The 14,520-nt window shown below is 38.9% G+C and overlaps 1 protein-coding gene across 3 annotated transcripts in view; it reads left to right on the forward strand.

The window, feature by feature from the left end:
- Nucleotides 1-14,520, forward strand: part of KCNQ5 (potassium voltage-gated channel subfamily Q member 5) — a 451,318-nt gene that overhangs the window by 330,434 nt on the left and 106,364 nt on the right. For all 3 annotated transcript variants that reach the window (XM_075923769.1, XM_006127210.4, XM_006127213.4), the window contains exon 3: nucleotides 7,563-7,689. In XM_075923769.1, coding sequence (XP_075779884.1) covers nucleotides 7,563-7,689 — 127 coding nt within the window. The remainder of the gene's footprint in view (nucleotides 1-7,562; nucleotides 7,690-14,520) is intronic.

Raw genomic sequence — 14,520 nt, forward strand, 5'->3', positions numbered from 1 at the left:
ATATTTACCCATATCTAGTCTTCTGGATTCTCTCCCATCTTCCATTACTTTCAAAGATGATTAGCTCATGGCTCAGATACCCTCCTCAATTAGCTCCTTGAGTATTCTAGGACGAATTTCATCAGGCCCTGATGACTTGAAGACATCTAACTTTTCTAAGTTATTTTTAACTTGTTCTTTTCCTATTTTAATGTCTGAACCTACCCCATTTTCATTAGCATTTACTATGTTAGGTGTCCAGTTGCCACCAACCTTCTTGGTGAAAACCAACACAAAGAAGACATTAAGCACCTCTGCCAACTCCACATTTTCCATTATTGTTTTTCCTCTTCATTGAACAGTGGGCCTATACTGTCCTTAGTTTTTCTCTTTTCTTGTTACCCTTTATGTCTTTAGCTAGATTGGGCTTGTTTTGTGCCTTTGCCTTTCTAATTTTGCTTCTACTTTCTTGTTTTATTGTTTATATTATATTGTTTATATTTACTTTGACCCAGTTTCCACTTTTTATAATACTCCTTTTTCATTTTTTGATCATTTAAGATCTTCCAATTAAGTCAGTGTGGTCTCTTGCCATAATTACTAATTTTTCTGCACAGTGCAATAGTGTACTCTTGCACCCTTAAAAATGTCCCTTTGAAAAACTGCCAACTGTCCTCAGTCGTTTTTCCTCTTAGTATTGTTTCCCATGGGACCTTACATACCAGCTCCCTGAGTTTGTTAAAGTCTGTCTTCTTGAAATCCATTGTCTTTGTAAGCAGATCTTGTGTATGCAGTGCTAGTGTAACTAATTAACAATGACTCTCTTAGGAACGGGGAAAAATTACCCAGAATGTACAAAAGCAGCATTTTTTTTTACTTAAATACCATCTGGCTCTGTAAAATAATGGTCTAGAACCAAGGGAACCTGATGGCCACAGCAGGTATGCAGAAAATTTACTAAAGGTTGCCTGGCACTTTAATGAATTATATTAATTAATGAGGAAACTCTTACAGTTTTTAGCCATTTTAATGCTTAGGGAAATTTCTTATCGTGGAAAAGGATCTGAGAAGTATGCTAATTTTACAACAAAGTACAGTGTGAATCCTAATTAGAGAAATAAACAAACAAAGCACCAACTATATCTGGATTTTGCTCACCCACTTTGACTTAATTATCAGACAAGTTCATTGGAGTCCTATATAACCTTTTGTTAATTTCATATTTGATCTGCTATCCAGGGGCATAGATCAGATACATTATACATGTGCAAGGGCTGCAAGACTGAAACACACATGCTTATCTCCAACTGATGGTAATGGGAATTCTGAGTGCAGAAAAATGCCTGTTCAGATGGAGCTAACACTGCTCAGTCCTGTTGGAGAGAATTAGTAGCACTGGAGGAAGTAATGAAGATTTTTTTCCCCTCCAAGATCAACCAATCTTTTTTTATCATTTACTGGGGAAAACTTGGGCCTGGTTATTCACCTTCTTCTACAAAAGACTACAGTTTGTCATGTATATGTAGTCACAGCTGTGGTCTGGTCTGATGAGTTCCTCAAGAAGGCTAGATTAAAGAACAGTGAGGTCTTATTCTGATTTGTGTGTGTGTGTGTGTGTGTGTGTGTGTATGCGTGCATATGTGATATTCAAAGTAGTTAAAAGCCTGGATTTTTTTTCTCATTTTAGTAGTGTATAGGACTTTTCTGTAGGCTGATCACCTGCTTTTGTGCATAAAATAAAAATCCTAAATTTGATTTCTTGTACATAGGAATAACTTCATTAATCTGGAAATTAATCTAGGTTCACACTGGCAAAAGGAAAATCAGAACCAGGTGAATGGTGTCTAAGTAGGTGAGCAGCCACACATAAAAACCACTCAATAAACTATCTATGTGAATTTGATCCTACAGTCCTCATTCTTGCCATAAAGCCAATGGTTTGGAGAGGAGGAGGTAATGACAGTGTAACTTTGTCCCTGAAATCCTACTCAGGGGACATAAAATGGAAAGGGAACTCTGAAATTCTATGTCCAATTCTCTCAGCCTTGGTATTAGATCTCCTGGACCATTTAAAGTCATCCAGTGGTTTGAGGCATGTAACAGTAGCTGTAATAACTGGCATCAGCACTGGATTTCATTCTTGACCCTGATTTTCCTGTCTTGTGGTCTAAAACAGAATTTCAAGTGTATTCAAGTGTAGCTTATGGCCTATGAACTTTTTGTACCTTTTAAATTGGAGTGGGCAATAATTTTTGACCGGGAGCCACTTCAGAAATTTTTGAAGTGGCCTTGGGCCACCCCCAAAGAGGGAGGGCCTCGGACAGAAGGAGCAGGGCCAGGACATATTCCACCCACAGACACATGAAGTCTCTCACTCCCTGCCCCTGCCCTGCAAGGGACTGCTGCGCTAAGAGTCAACCGCCAGCTGAGCAGTAGCTGGCAGTTGACTATAATTACTGAGCCCCTTGCGGGGTGGGAGGAGACTTTACAGATCAACTTGCTTGGCAGGCCGGATCCGGCCTATGGAGGCCCTTTTGCCCACCCCTGCTTTAAATGATGAATTTTTAAAAAATCTCATGTAGAAATATAGACTGACAAATATTATTTTTCCATCCATTTAGCTACAGAATGTCCCCAGGAGACCTGATCCTATATACCTGTGCAAGAAAATTTGCCATGTAGTTCCACTTAAAATTTATTTTACTTGTGAAAACTTCTGCTGGTCTGAGAGAGAGTCCCTATACTTAATTGGTTCATACCTCAATGGTGATGTCTCTCCAAAATAGGTGTTCTAATCTATGTATCCAATCTTAAAGAATTCAGTTTCTTTGCAAAAGTGTCTGAAAGCAAATTCTTTATCTCTTTTACTTCATTGACTTAAATATGCCCAAATGGATTTTTTTTCTTCAACATGCGTATGTAAAAGAGAATTTTTTTTATTTTCTGATACAAAAGACCTTGTACCACGGGACACGTTGAATCACATACAAGATTTTAACACACAATGAATATTTCCCCCTCACCACCACTGCTTACTGAAGCTATACAAGCACTGAGAACAGTAATTCCTAACAGTAATATTGAAAATGAACTCTAAACAAAACTGACAGTAACAGGCATCAGTATAACGATACATAAAGTTTAGCACATTTTACATCATTCATGATGTTAGCAATATATACTATCAGCCAAATGGTCAATGCTGTAAAATAATACTTCCATAAGGTATTCATGAATGAATTTCATTCTTGTCCATTCTAACTCAGAAGCATTAGTCAGGCCTGGGCCATTAGGAAGAGCATATTTCAATGTGTATAAATTAGATTCAGTACATTCGATGAAGAGATTTCATCATGTGTGCTACAGAAGGGATGTTTCCCATGAATATGCATGCCCAGTTTGCCATACAAATTATTTTATAATAATTAATTATAAATGTGACTAGATTTTAACAAGCAAGAGACTTTAAAGGGTATCAAGACAGTGATTGCAGTTCTGCCATATGCTCCTTCTTTCACCAATCCCGAAGAAAAAGTAAACTTCACCAAAATGTAAAATGATCTAGATTCTTTCCATGAACACACAAAAAGTCAGAAATCTCATTTGTCCACGAATAAACCAGATTTACACTATAAGGGTATGTCTACACTACCCCCCTAGTTCGAACTAGGGGGGGTAATGTAGTCATACGGAGTTGCAAATGAAGCCCGGGATTTTAATTTCCCTGGCTTCATTTGCATGAAGCCGGCCGGCGCCATTTTTAAATGCCGGCTAGTTCGGACTCCGTGCCGCGCGGCTACACGCAACACGGACTAGCTAGTTCGGATTAGGCTTCCTAATCCGAACTAGCTGTACACCTCGTTCCACGCGTGTAGCCGCGCGGCATGGAGTCCGAACTAGCCGGCATTTAAAAATGGCGCTGGCCGGCTTCATGCAAATGAAGCCCGGGAAATTCAAATCCCGGGCTTCATTTGCAACTCCATATGACTACATTACCCCCCCCCCCTAGTTCGAAGTAGGGGGGTAGTGTAGACATACCCTAACAATGGTAGTTAAATAACTAAAATGCCATTTCTCTAATTTTTCCAACCATGTTGTATTTCTTTTTTTCATTCTTGGTCTATAGTGAACTAGCCTACAGGGAATGTGCTATATAGTAAACCACTATTGAGAATTAATACAAAAAATAAGTATTTTGTGCTACTGTTGATGAATTGATCAAGCAAGAGAATTAATAAAGAACATAAATACTGTAGAACACTGAACAGTAATTCTGGCCATAAAATTACTATAGTGCTTTCTAAAATAGGGTAATTAAAAAACTCTAACCTATCATGTTAATTGTTCTTGAGATTTGCTTTAAAACAGATAAGTGCTAAGCCTTTTCCATTATGGAGATTTGGTTAAGGCAATCTCATTGTAGGTTTATATATGATTTATGAATTTAAATACAAAGGTAAAAAAGGAAGCTTCTATAGAGACTTGTAAGTACAGTTTAATAAATGTAATACATTTAAATCAAGCTGATGCATCATTTTAAAAAGGAATTGCATGTTTTAAGAAAGCTGTGCACAAGAGTAGGCAAACACAATACACAATATATCAATATAAGGCCATTAATTATAAGTTAAGTGGGCATTATTATATACCACAAAGCTATTTACATTATTAGTTCCTGTAAATGAGTCCCTGACTTAACCATAAGAGCTGTCTACAACTGACTTACTTTGAGGAGTTTTAGATTCTTACTGGGTAAAACAACATGAATTAATTACTGGGGGGAGGAGGGAATTAAAGGTGGGTCAACTCTTTTCTTACAAATATTCCTGTTTAATTTATTTGTAATGCTTACTTACTGGTACCATACTATTCCTCATCCTGTAAGGATAACAAATTAATTCATTGACGTAGTACAGCTTTATTCTGGACAGAGAAATGTTTTCACTTGCCAAATAAAATATAATTTTTATCCTTCGTTTCTTGATGAACTGCTTAATAAGTTTTTTCAAATACTTTTCTCTTCCCTTTGCAAGTTAACCAAACTCTCATTTAATAATTTTAAAACCAGTATACCATATCAATGGCATTTTGGTAATAAATCTAAGATTACAATACAATGCCTGTATTTAATGCACAGCACATATTTGAGTTTAGATCACTTTTAGAAATAGTGAGACAAATTCTACTTAGTCATTCTTCTGCAACTCCATTGACTTTATTTGCTGTAACTAAAAGCAGAATTTGACCTGCTTTATATGCCACAAATATTTTTTTAAATATTTTTGAAGCACAGAACAATTGAAATACAATTTCCACTTGAAAACAAAGACAGCCAGGTTTTCAAAGGTTTTACACACACAGTTTTATGTGGAAAACTTACACACTCATACCCCAGCTTGCACATGCAATTACTGTGACACAAACTTGTTATGATCACTTCCCTTGCCTGAGTTTTATGAGACTGGATGTAGTCAGCAAGAGTAAGTCTAAGGTCCAACACTGGGCTCTGAAAGTATAAAGCATGCTACACAGGTATCTGTCGAACACAAGTAGTTTATTTCCTGACAGCTAACAGCTGTGCCCCGTAACTGAAAGAACAATATGACAAAGAAGTGGCATATCTTATGTTCCTTCCTGCAAGCCTGAAACCGCGGGTAGGCTGCGGACGAAGTGGCAGGTTGTCTCAGCTTCTGAGGCGCTGGTACCCAAAGCCCATCGGTGAGGTCCAATTTGCTAGGCTCTGAGGTAGCCTTAAATACAGTCTTCCTGCCTTGTTTTGCAGTTTGGAAATTACCAGGGGTTACTCATTACGTGCTGCTGTAGGGCTTAGCTGTTAGTTATCGATCTGGTTCTGATCTAGTTCTACTTGTTCTTTGGCCTTGTTTATGTGACCAGTACGTTGGAGTAAACAGAATTGTTTGTGTTCTTGCCCTTTACCCTTATCTTATACTTGTTCTTGCTATACTGGCAACAATGCTTATCTTCAGGGCTCGACAATCTGTGTAATCTATTCACCCGTGACGAGTAGATTACATCCCGGAAGAGCCAGGTTCGGGAAATCTGCGCATGTGCAGAATGCCGTACAGCGTGGCTGGTGAGCAGGGCTTGCCACGGCTCGGCGAGCCCTGCTTATCTTAAATGGCGTATGTTCCCAAAGACTTGCTTCTGGCTCATCAGATATAGGGAAAAGGGAAAGCGGGGAAAGAATGCAGGCCTTACCACCCCTAAGCTAGCACGTACAAAGTTCTTCCACAATTGACCACTACAGTGGAACCAGTTATAAATTAGAAGGACAAAACTGCTAACACATGATGCACCAGATGAGAGCATGGGGGTTTTATCTCAGACTGGTACAGAATAAATCACTGTTCCCAAATTCCTATGTGAGGCCTAAATTATTTCACATTCAAATCATTCACACAGAGTAAAAATGAGAATGTGTCTGCAGAATGCTAAACTTTCAAAAAAGGAGGCCAGTTTTGAATATGGATATATGCCAGCTATGATTAAGTAACTTGTAAAATCACCTAGAGCTTCATTATGGAACTTTGAGAGTCACTGGGAGTTTTGCCATTGACATTTCCTGTGCAGGACTGGGTGGGCATTTAATTATTTCACATTAAATAGCTGACTTCAGAAAATATTTACTAATGCACAGATCGGGTTTGTGCCCTTTGTAGGGAAACTTTTACGTGTTTGTATTTACTGCATGGACATGCAACTGTCCTAATATTTTGATGCCATACATACTCAGCATAGTTTAATTCAGGAAAAGGAATACTGTTGCATTCCATTGGGGCTTCTCAAATTTCTTTGCTCCATGATCCCTTTCTGACAACAAAATTACTACAGGTTGAATCTCTATAGTCTGGCACCCTTGGGACCTGACTAGTGCTAAAACAAAGAATCTGCCAAACCACAGGAAGTCAATATTGTAACAAAGGGTCTCTCTTTATTTTTATTTTGCTTAGGCAAATAAATGGAACAATGGTACCGATCTGCTCTTTTTCAATTTCTGCAACAATTTTTCTATTTTTTGCTCTGTTGATACTGTATTGATACATGCTTATTCTTAGCAGCATTACTGACAACTCCAGATTTAGGGGTAGATTAGAGCTAACACTGGGAGCCAGGGCTGGTGGCTGTAAATAAACTTTGCCATATTGCAGGAAACTTTGCCCTGCCTGTAATAAGTGGACATCTGGCTATCTAAAATCATGCCAGACCACGGATGTTGCCTTACCAGAGAGTGACAAATTAGGGAGGTTCAACCTGTACATGAGCTTGAGGTAAGAGGCCGAGGCCGAAGCCCAAGCTCCACTGCCCCACAGGGAGAGGGGGCCAGAGCCTGACCCACACACACACACGCACACCCTTGATGGGGATGTAGCTTGGAATTTGGCTTCAGCCGTGGATCCCAGCAAGTCTAATATTGACCCTCGCAACTCCATTAAGATGCGGTTGTGACTATTTGAGAACCGCTGCATTAGATGAATTGACTTGTCAGACATAATTGTCAGTTATTTCTTGCTATTATATTTCTACTGCCTGCCAAAGACATATCTCTTCTTTGCCCTTTCCAGGAGTTTGTTATGATTGTTGTCTTCGGTTTGGAATATATCTTTCGTATCTGGTCAGCCGGCTGCTGTTGTCGCTACCGAGGATGGCAAGGAAGATTGCGCTTTGCGAGGAAACCATTCTGTGTAATAGGTGAGTTTCCAAATTAATTTCAGTGTGAATGCCAACAGTTATAAGGCAGCCATCACAGGCAGGCTGATTTCTTGCATACATCATAGTAGACTGAGTTTTACTTGATTTTACTGTAATGTTTTCAAAATACCTGATGTAGTAGTTGATGTAATAGCGAACCTGTGTTACAGCAGGATCTCAGCTTCATTACCCTTGTCCTCTGACCTCCCCATCATCTCCCGTTGCTATTCAAGCTCACATGTTACATCTCATTTTAAGTTAAATTATAAACTCTTAGGGGCAGGAGGCACATCTGCCTGTGTGTTTGCACAGCACTTGGCACCAGAGGTCCTCATCCTAATAGCAATAACACCCTAAGGCCCCAGTGCAAATAATAAATAATCTCCCCAAAGAAATCCTTCAGTTGCAATGGGCTAAAAGGAGGGAAATATGAGTAGATGGAGTTCCCAAACAAATCATTTTTCTTAAAGCTATAGGACTTAGAATGCGAGACTAGTCAACACTATCCATGCTCTAGGTTCCTTAAGAGTACACAACCAAGGTAAGCGTGGGCATATCCAGTAAAGGTTGATTGGACTGTATAGAGAAGGCCACAAGGTTTCTATTATTTGCATTATTCAGAGGTCTGTAATTAAGAAAAGAATCATTATTAAGCACTATACACTAATTCCTGTCATTAACAGTTGTAGGGCTGTTTTTCCAATAATTACAGTAGATCTTTGAATCCCGTATTCAGACCAGGGTTAATCAGCACTAATGTGACCTTAGGGAGCCACATGTTCCCTGGTGTTTTTAAAGAGGAAAGCAGGAAGTTACCTCAAGACCAGATGGCTGAAGAGGAGAAAGAAGAGAGTTATGTGTAGAATCTCCATTCTCTTCCTTCATTAGGCAAGCCATCTCTCAGATATTCTCTCTCTCTGCATTCAGCCATATCACTCCCCAGATTAATCAAATCCATGAGTATTTGCAAGTTATTGGTGCACTCAACTCTTAGTAATCAATGTTCTGTTGAACATAATTTAAGGTAAAAGAATCAGACAGTTCAGCACTGGAGGCTTATAGAGGATAAAATAAGTCAGACATTTAAGTAGCAAAAAATGTTTAAAATAGCAGACTACTTTCCTAGAATTGTTTGTTTGCAGATAGTAACAATTTCTTCAATCCAGCTTCAGTTTATCTTCTGTTTTTGTTTCTCCTAGTGTGTGCATGCATTTTGTTGCTAACTAACTTCATTTTGGAGATCACAGAATCATAGAATACTAGAATTGAAACAGACCTCAAGAGATCATCAAGTCCATTCCCCTGCCAAGCACCATCTAGATCCCCTGGTCCAAGCACCATCTAGATCATCCCTGATAGAGGTCTATCCAGCCTGCTCTTAAATATCCAGTGATGGCGATTTCACAACCTTCCTAGGCAATTTATTCCAGTGTTTCATCACACTGACAATTAGGAAATTTTTCCTAATGTCCAACCTAAACCTCCCCCTTACTAAAATTTAAGCCCATTGCTTCTTGTCCTATCATCAGAAGCCAAGGAGAACAATTTTTCTCCCTCCTCCTCGTAACACCCTTTTAGATACCTGAAAATTGCTATCATGTCCCCTCTCAATCTTCTCTTTTCTAAACTAATAAGCCCAATTCTTTCCATCTTCCCTCATAGCTCATGTTTTCTATGCCTTTTATCCTTTTTGTTGCTCTTCTCTGGACCTTCTCTATTTTTTCCACACCTTTCTTGAAATGTGGTACCCAGAACTGGACACAATACTCCAGCTGAGGCCTAATCAGCACAGAGCAGAGTGTCTTAGAACATAAGAATGTAAGAATGGCCATACTGGTTCAGACCAACAGTCTATCTACCCCAGTATCCTGTCTGCCAACAGTGGCCAATACCAGGTGCCCCAGAGGGAGGGAACACAACAGGTAATCCTCACATGATCCCTTCCCTGTCACTCATTTCCAGACAAAAAACAATCTTGCTTACTGTTAATGCATCCCAAAATCATATTTGCTTTTTTTGCAACAGTGTAACACTTTTTGCAACAGTGTCACAATCATATTTAGCTTGTGGTCCACTATGCCCCCTAGGTCCCTTTCTGTAGTACTCCTTCAGAGACATTCACTTCCCATTTTTTAAGTGTGAAACTGATTGTTCCTTCCTAAGTGGAATACTTTGCATTTATCCTTATATTATATATATCCTTCATCCTATTTACGTCAGACCATTTCTTTAGTTTGTCCAGATCATTTTGAATTATGACCCTATCCTCCAATGCACTTGCAAACCCTCCCAGCTTAGTATCATATGCAAACTTAATAATCATACTTTCTATGCCATCATCTAAATCGTTGATGAAGATATTGAACAGAACTGGACCCAAAACAGACCCTTGGAGAACCCCACTTGCTATGCCCTTCCAGCATGATTGTGAACCATTAATAACTACTCTCTGAGAAGTAATCCAGCCAGTTATGCACCCACCATATAGTAGTCCCATCTAGGTTAAATTTCCCTAGTTTATTGATAAGAAGGTCATGCAAGACCATATCAAATGCCTTACTAAAGTCTAGCTATACTACATCTACCACTTCTCCGTTCTCCAAAGACCTGTTATACTATCACCTTATTATCTTCCAGGTTTTTGCAGATTAATTCCTTATTTATTTGCTCCATTATCTTCCCTGGCACAGAAGTTAAACTGACTTCTCTCTAGTTCTCTGGGTTATTCTTATTTCCATTTTTATAGACGAGCGCTATATTTGCCCTTTCAGTCTTCCGGTATCTCTCCCTACTTCCATGACTTTTCAAAGATGTTAATTCCTTGCATAAAATAAGTTATATAAGGGGCACGGTCATGCTCATAGTTATATATCCAGATCTGTATTGCTGATGAACTTTTAGATAATTAAAGAAGGCCAGATCATGTCCCATTCTCAGTAATAGCCCAAGGGATTAAGGGGGAAGGAGGCAGAAAGCACTTCATGTACCCATGCACCGTAACATGAGTTCCATTGCCTGGTGGGTAGCATGCTCCACAGTGCTGCTATGTCCCCTCCTACAGGAAGGAGTAAGGAGTGAATACAGCTTTGATTCCAAGTTATGTAATGTGCCTGGTGGTGTATCTATGCCAACATATTGGGAAGCAAACTCTGGCAGTCAGTATCCCTTCTGGGTCATTCTGGAGGCAACACAACAACATGTACCCCATTCCTTTTGGCTAGCCCAGAATTTTAAACAATTGTTATATGCTTCTCATGGTTTTCACTGGTTATTTATTGCTTTTCACTTGTTTCTAAGTATTAAAATGAACCCATTTGTCCCATCTCTTTTTTTTTTCATGGTTTGGAGTATTCTCCATTAAATGAATTAATATATATAAAACATATTTAATACTTTTCTATTTTTTAGCATTTGCAAAATGTTTTCATAGGAGGGGGATTCTAAATGTTGGGCCATAACTATCTGACAATATTACTCTAAGCACTTAGCAATTTTCTTTTATGGGTTATTTTATTTTTACTTTTTGGCTCACTTAAAATTAGCATTATTTTCTGTTTTTTAAATAGGTCTATAAGTTTTGTTCAATCATATAGCTTTATAAGTTGAACTCTCCATTCAAGTCAATGTAGAGTTTCTCTAAAATTCCTTGCCCAGATTTGGCTTTTTGATTTTTAATCATTATTTCCAGTTTATTCATTCTACTTCCCATTTCAATGCAATAGTGACATTTTTACTGCCATAGTCTGTTTGCCCTTAATTTAACTTGCCTGTCTATCCTCCACAGACCTGATTACTTTTTCAGTCAAACACATTTCCTTAAATCAGTGGCCTAAAAGCTGAAAATAATAAATGTTCAGGTTACTAGAAAAGGGAAAATTCAGAGAACCTTTATTATTCTTAGCTTTCCTATTCTTAGCTTTTACCTATCAGTGTGTAGTATTCACAACCAAAGGCAATATTTACAGTAATGACCTTATGATGTCAGTTAGTCTGACAACTTAATTTTCAAAACAGCTCTGTGTACTTCTTGGTAAGAAAAGATACTTCCAGTACATGGTGGTCAGTCTTGCTGTCTCAGAGAAAATGGGAAATTGAATTGTACCATTCATCCTGGCAGTGTAGTTTGTGTTACAGTAACAGTTGTCTGATAACTTGTCAAACAGAAATTAGATACAACAAAAGCTATCTCATCGACAGACCCATGCACTGGTCCATGTATTAGGCATGTCAATTTGAAGCTGTAATTTCAGCACTGCAAATGGAATGTTGCCATATTCTGCTATACAGGCCCTCACTGCCAAACTTCTCTTTATTGGGTCACAGTGACTGTTGATTTAATATATGATTTGTCCTAATTTTGACATGTTTCCTTTGTTTAGAAGAGCAATTTTTGGGTTCCAGTACTGTTTACTTTGGTCTTTAATGTCTCCTTTCCAACAAGGCAGTCATACTGGTCAGATTGTGTCATTAAAGCACAGAGTTGTGTAGGAGGACATGCACAGCCATACGGCCATTGGCAATATTCCAAAAGCAGTACTCTCTGACTATCCCCAGTATGCAAGGGGAAGGATACCTATAAGAACATAAGAAGGGCCATAATGGATCAGAGCAAAAGTCCACCTTGCCCAATATCCTATCTTCTGACAGTGGACAATGCAAGGTGCTTCAGAGGGAATGAACAGGACAGATAATCATCAAGTGATTATCCCCTGTTGCCTATTCCCTGTTTCTTACAGAGGTTAGGAACACTACCCCTACCCATCCTGGATAATAGCCATTAATTTTTCTAGCTGTTTTTTTGAACCCTATGATTTTATATACCTCTATCATATCCCCCCTTAGTCTCCTCTTTTCTAAACTGAAAAGTCCCAGTCACTTTAACCTCTCTTCATATGGAACCCGTTCAAAGAGAGGTTAAAGTGACTGGGACTTTTCAGTTTTGAAAAGAGGAAACTCAGGGGGGATATGATAGAGGTATATAAAATCATGAGTAGTGTGGAGAGGGCGAATAAAGAAAAGTTATTTATTAGTTCCCATAATAAAAGAAGTAGAGGACACCAAATGAAGTTAATGGGTAGCAGGTTTTAAACTAATAAAAGAAAGTTCTTCTTCACACAGCACGTAGTCAACCTGTGGAACTTCTTGCCAGAGGAGGCTGTGAAGGCTAGGACTATAACAGAGTTTAAAGAGAAGCTAGATAATTTCATGAAGGTTAGGTCCATAAAAGGCTATTAGCCAGGGGATAGAAATGGTGTCCCTGGCCTCTGTTTGTCAGAGGCTGGAGAAGGATGGTAGGAGACAAATCACTTGATCGTTGTCTTTGGTCCACCCTTTCTGGGGCACCCGGTGCTGGCCACTGTTGGCAGACAGGCTACTGGGTTAGATGGATCTTTGGTCTGACCCAGTACGGCCGTTCTTATGTTCTTATGATATTTTTGGCCTTTACAACATCCTCTGGCAAAGAGTTCCACAGGTTGACTGAGCGTTGTATGAACTTACTTTCTCCACACTAGTCAAGATGTTATAGACCTCTATCTTATCCCCCTTAGTTATCTCTTTTCCAAACTGACATGTTACAATTTTATTAATCTCTCCTTATATAGAAGCTCTTCTATACCCCGATCATTTCTGTTGCCCATTTCTGTACCTTTTTCAGGTCCAATATCTCTTTTGAGACTGGGCAATGACATCTGCACACAGAATTAAAGGTGTGGGTAAACACAGGACAGATTTACCCTAGGAGATTGCAGTGCCACAAAACAGAAAAATCTAAGCCAGTGCAAAATTACATAGTATTCATTAAAAATTAACAGGAATAAATCTGTGTTTGTGTACCACCTAGCACATATAGGGTCGTGTCCATGACTGGGGCTCCAAGTTGCTACAAAATTAGTAGACACTATCAGTTGTATTAAGCAATTCATTTGTATTCCAAAACAAAAGTGCACTTGAATGGCAGAAGTATGCTGTGGCATTGGCAAGGATGACAGCCCTAAGTAACTTTAGAGCAGGGCAAAATGTTTTTGGACAAATTCTTTACTTGCTCAAAAATGCAGTTTCAATCAATCCAAAACTATCTGCAAATTTGATTTTATAAAATTCATCTGGGAAAATCTTTTCCAAAGCCAAATTTGGAGAATATGAGTGTCCCCATTCCTTCATATAAATGTTGGCCCAACAGTTAAGGTATGTGGAAGCTTCAAGTTTGAATCCCTGCATTGAAACAGAGACTTGAATACAGATCTCCTCCTCCCAAATGAGCATGAGTGTATTCTGAGGTGGGTTGCTCTCTGTTGAAACCATTTTACTTTGTATAAATATTAGAGTAGAAGTTTGAACCCACATCTCCATCCTTCATGGTAATGTCCTAGCCACCTGGCTTAAAGGCAGAGTCTCTCCTGTGGAAGCTGTTCCAATTTGAATATACATATAAGCATTCATTGGGCCAAAGAGAGAGTGTGAGAACAGTTCTCTAGTCTGATGACTAAGGCACTCCTGAGGGAGGTAGGAGTCATGGATTCAAATCTTCTCTGCCTGATTCAGAGGAGCCATTTGAATCCATATCTACCTCCACATGAAAAATCAGTTATTCGCTTTGATTAGTTTCACTGATTCACTTTGATCAGTTATTCACTCGGCTTTTATATGGATCCATTGTAGCAGGAGAGGATACAGGAAAAGTGAGTGGATAATTATTGTAATTATTTCAATGTTTTCCTTTCCAGCTCAGCCCGCCACCCCCCACCCTTGTCCCCTCCCAAATTCATACATAACAATCTCAATCAGTACCATACCATAGCAAATACAGATTTCATTATAGAAATCAGGCAA

This window comes from Pelodiscus sinensis, chromosome 3 (genome assembly GCF_049634645.1).
Source record: "Pelodiscus sinensis isolate JC-2024 chromosome 3, ASM4963464v1, whole genome shotgun sequence".
NCBI lineage: Eukaryota > Metazoa > Chordata > Testudines > Trionychidae > Pelodiscus > Pelodiscus sinensis.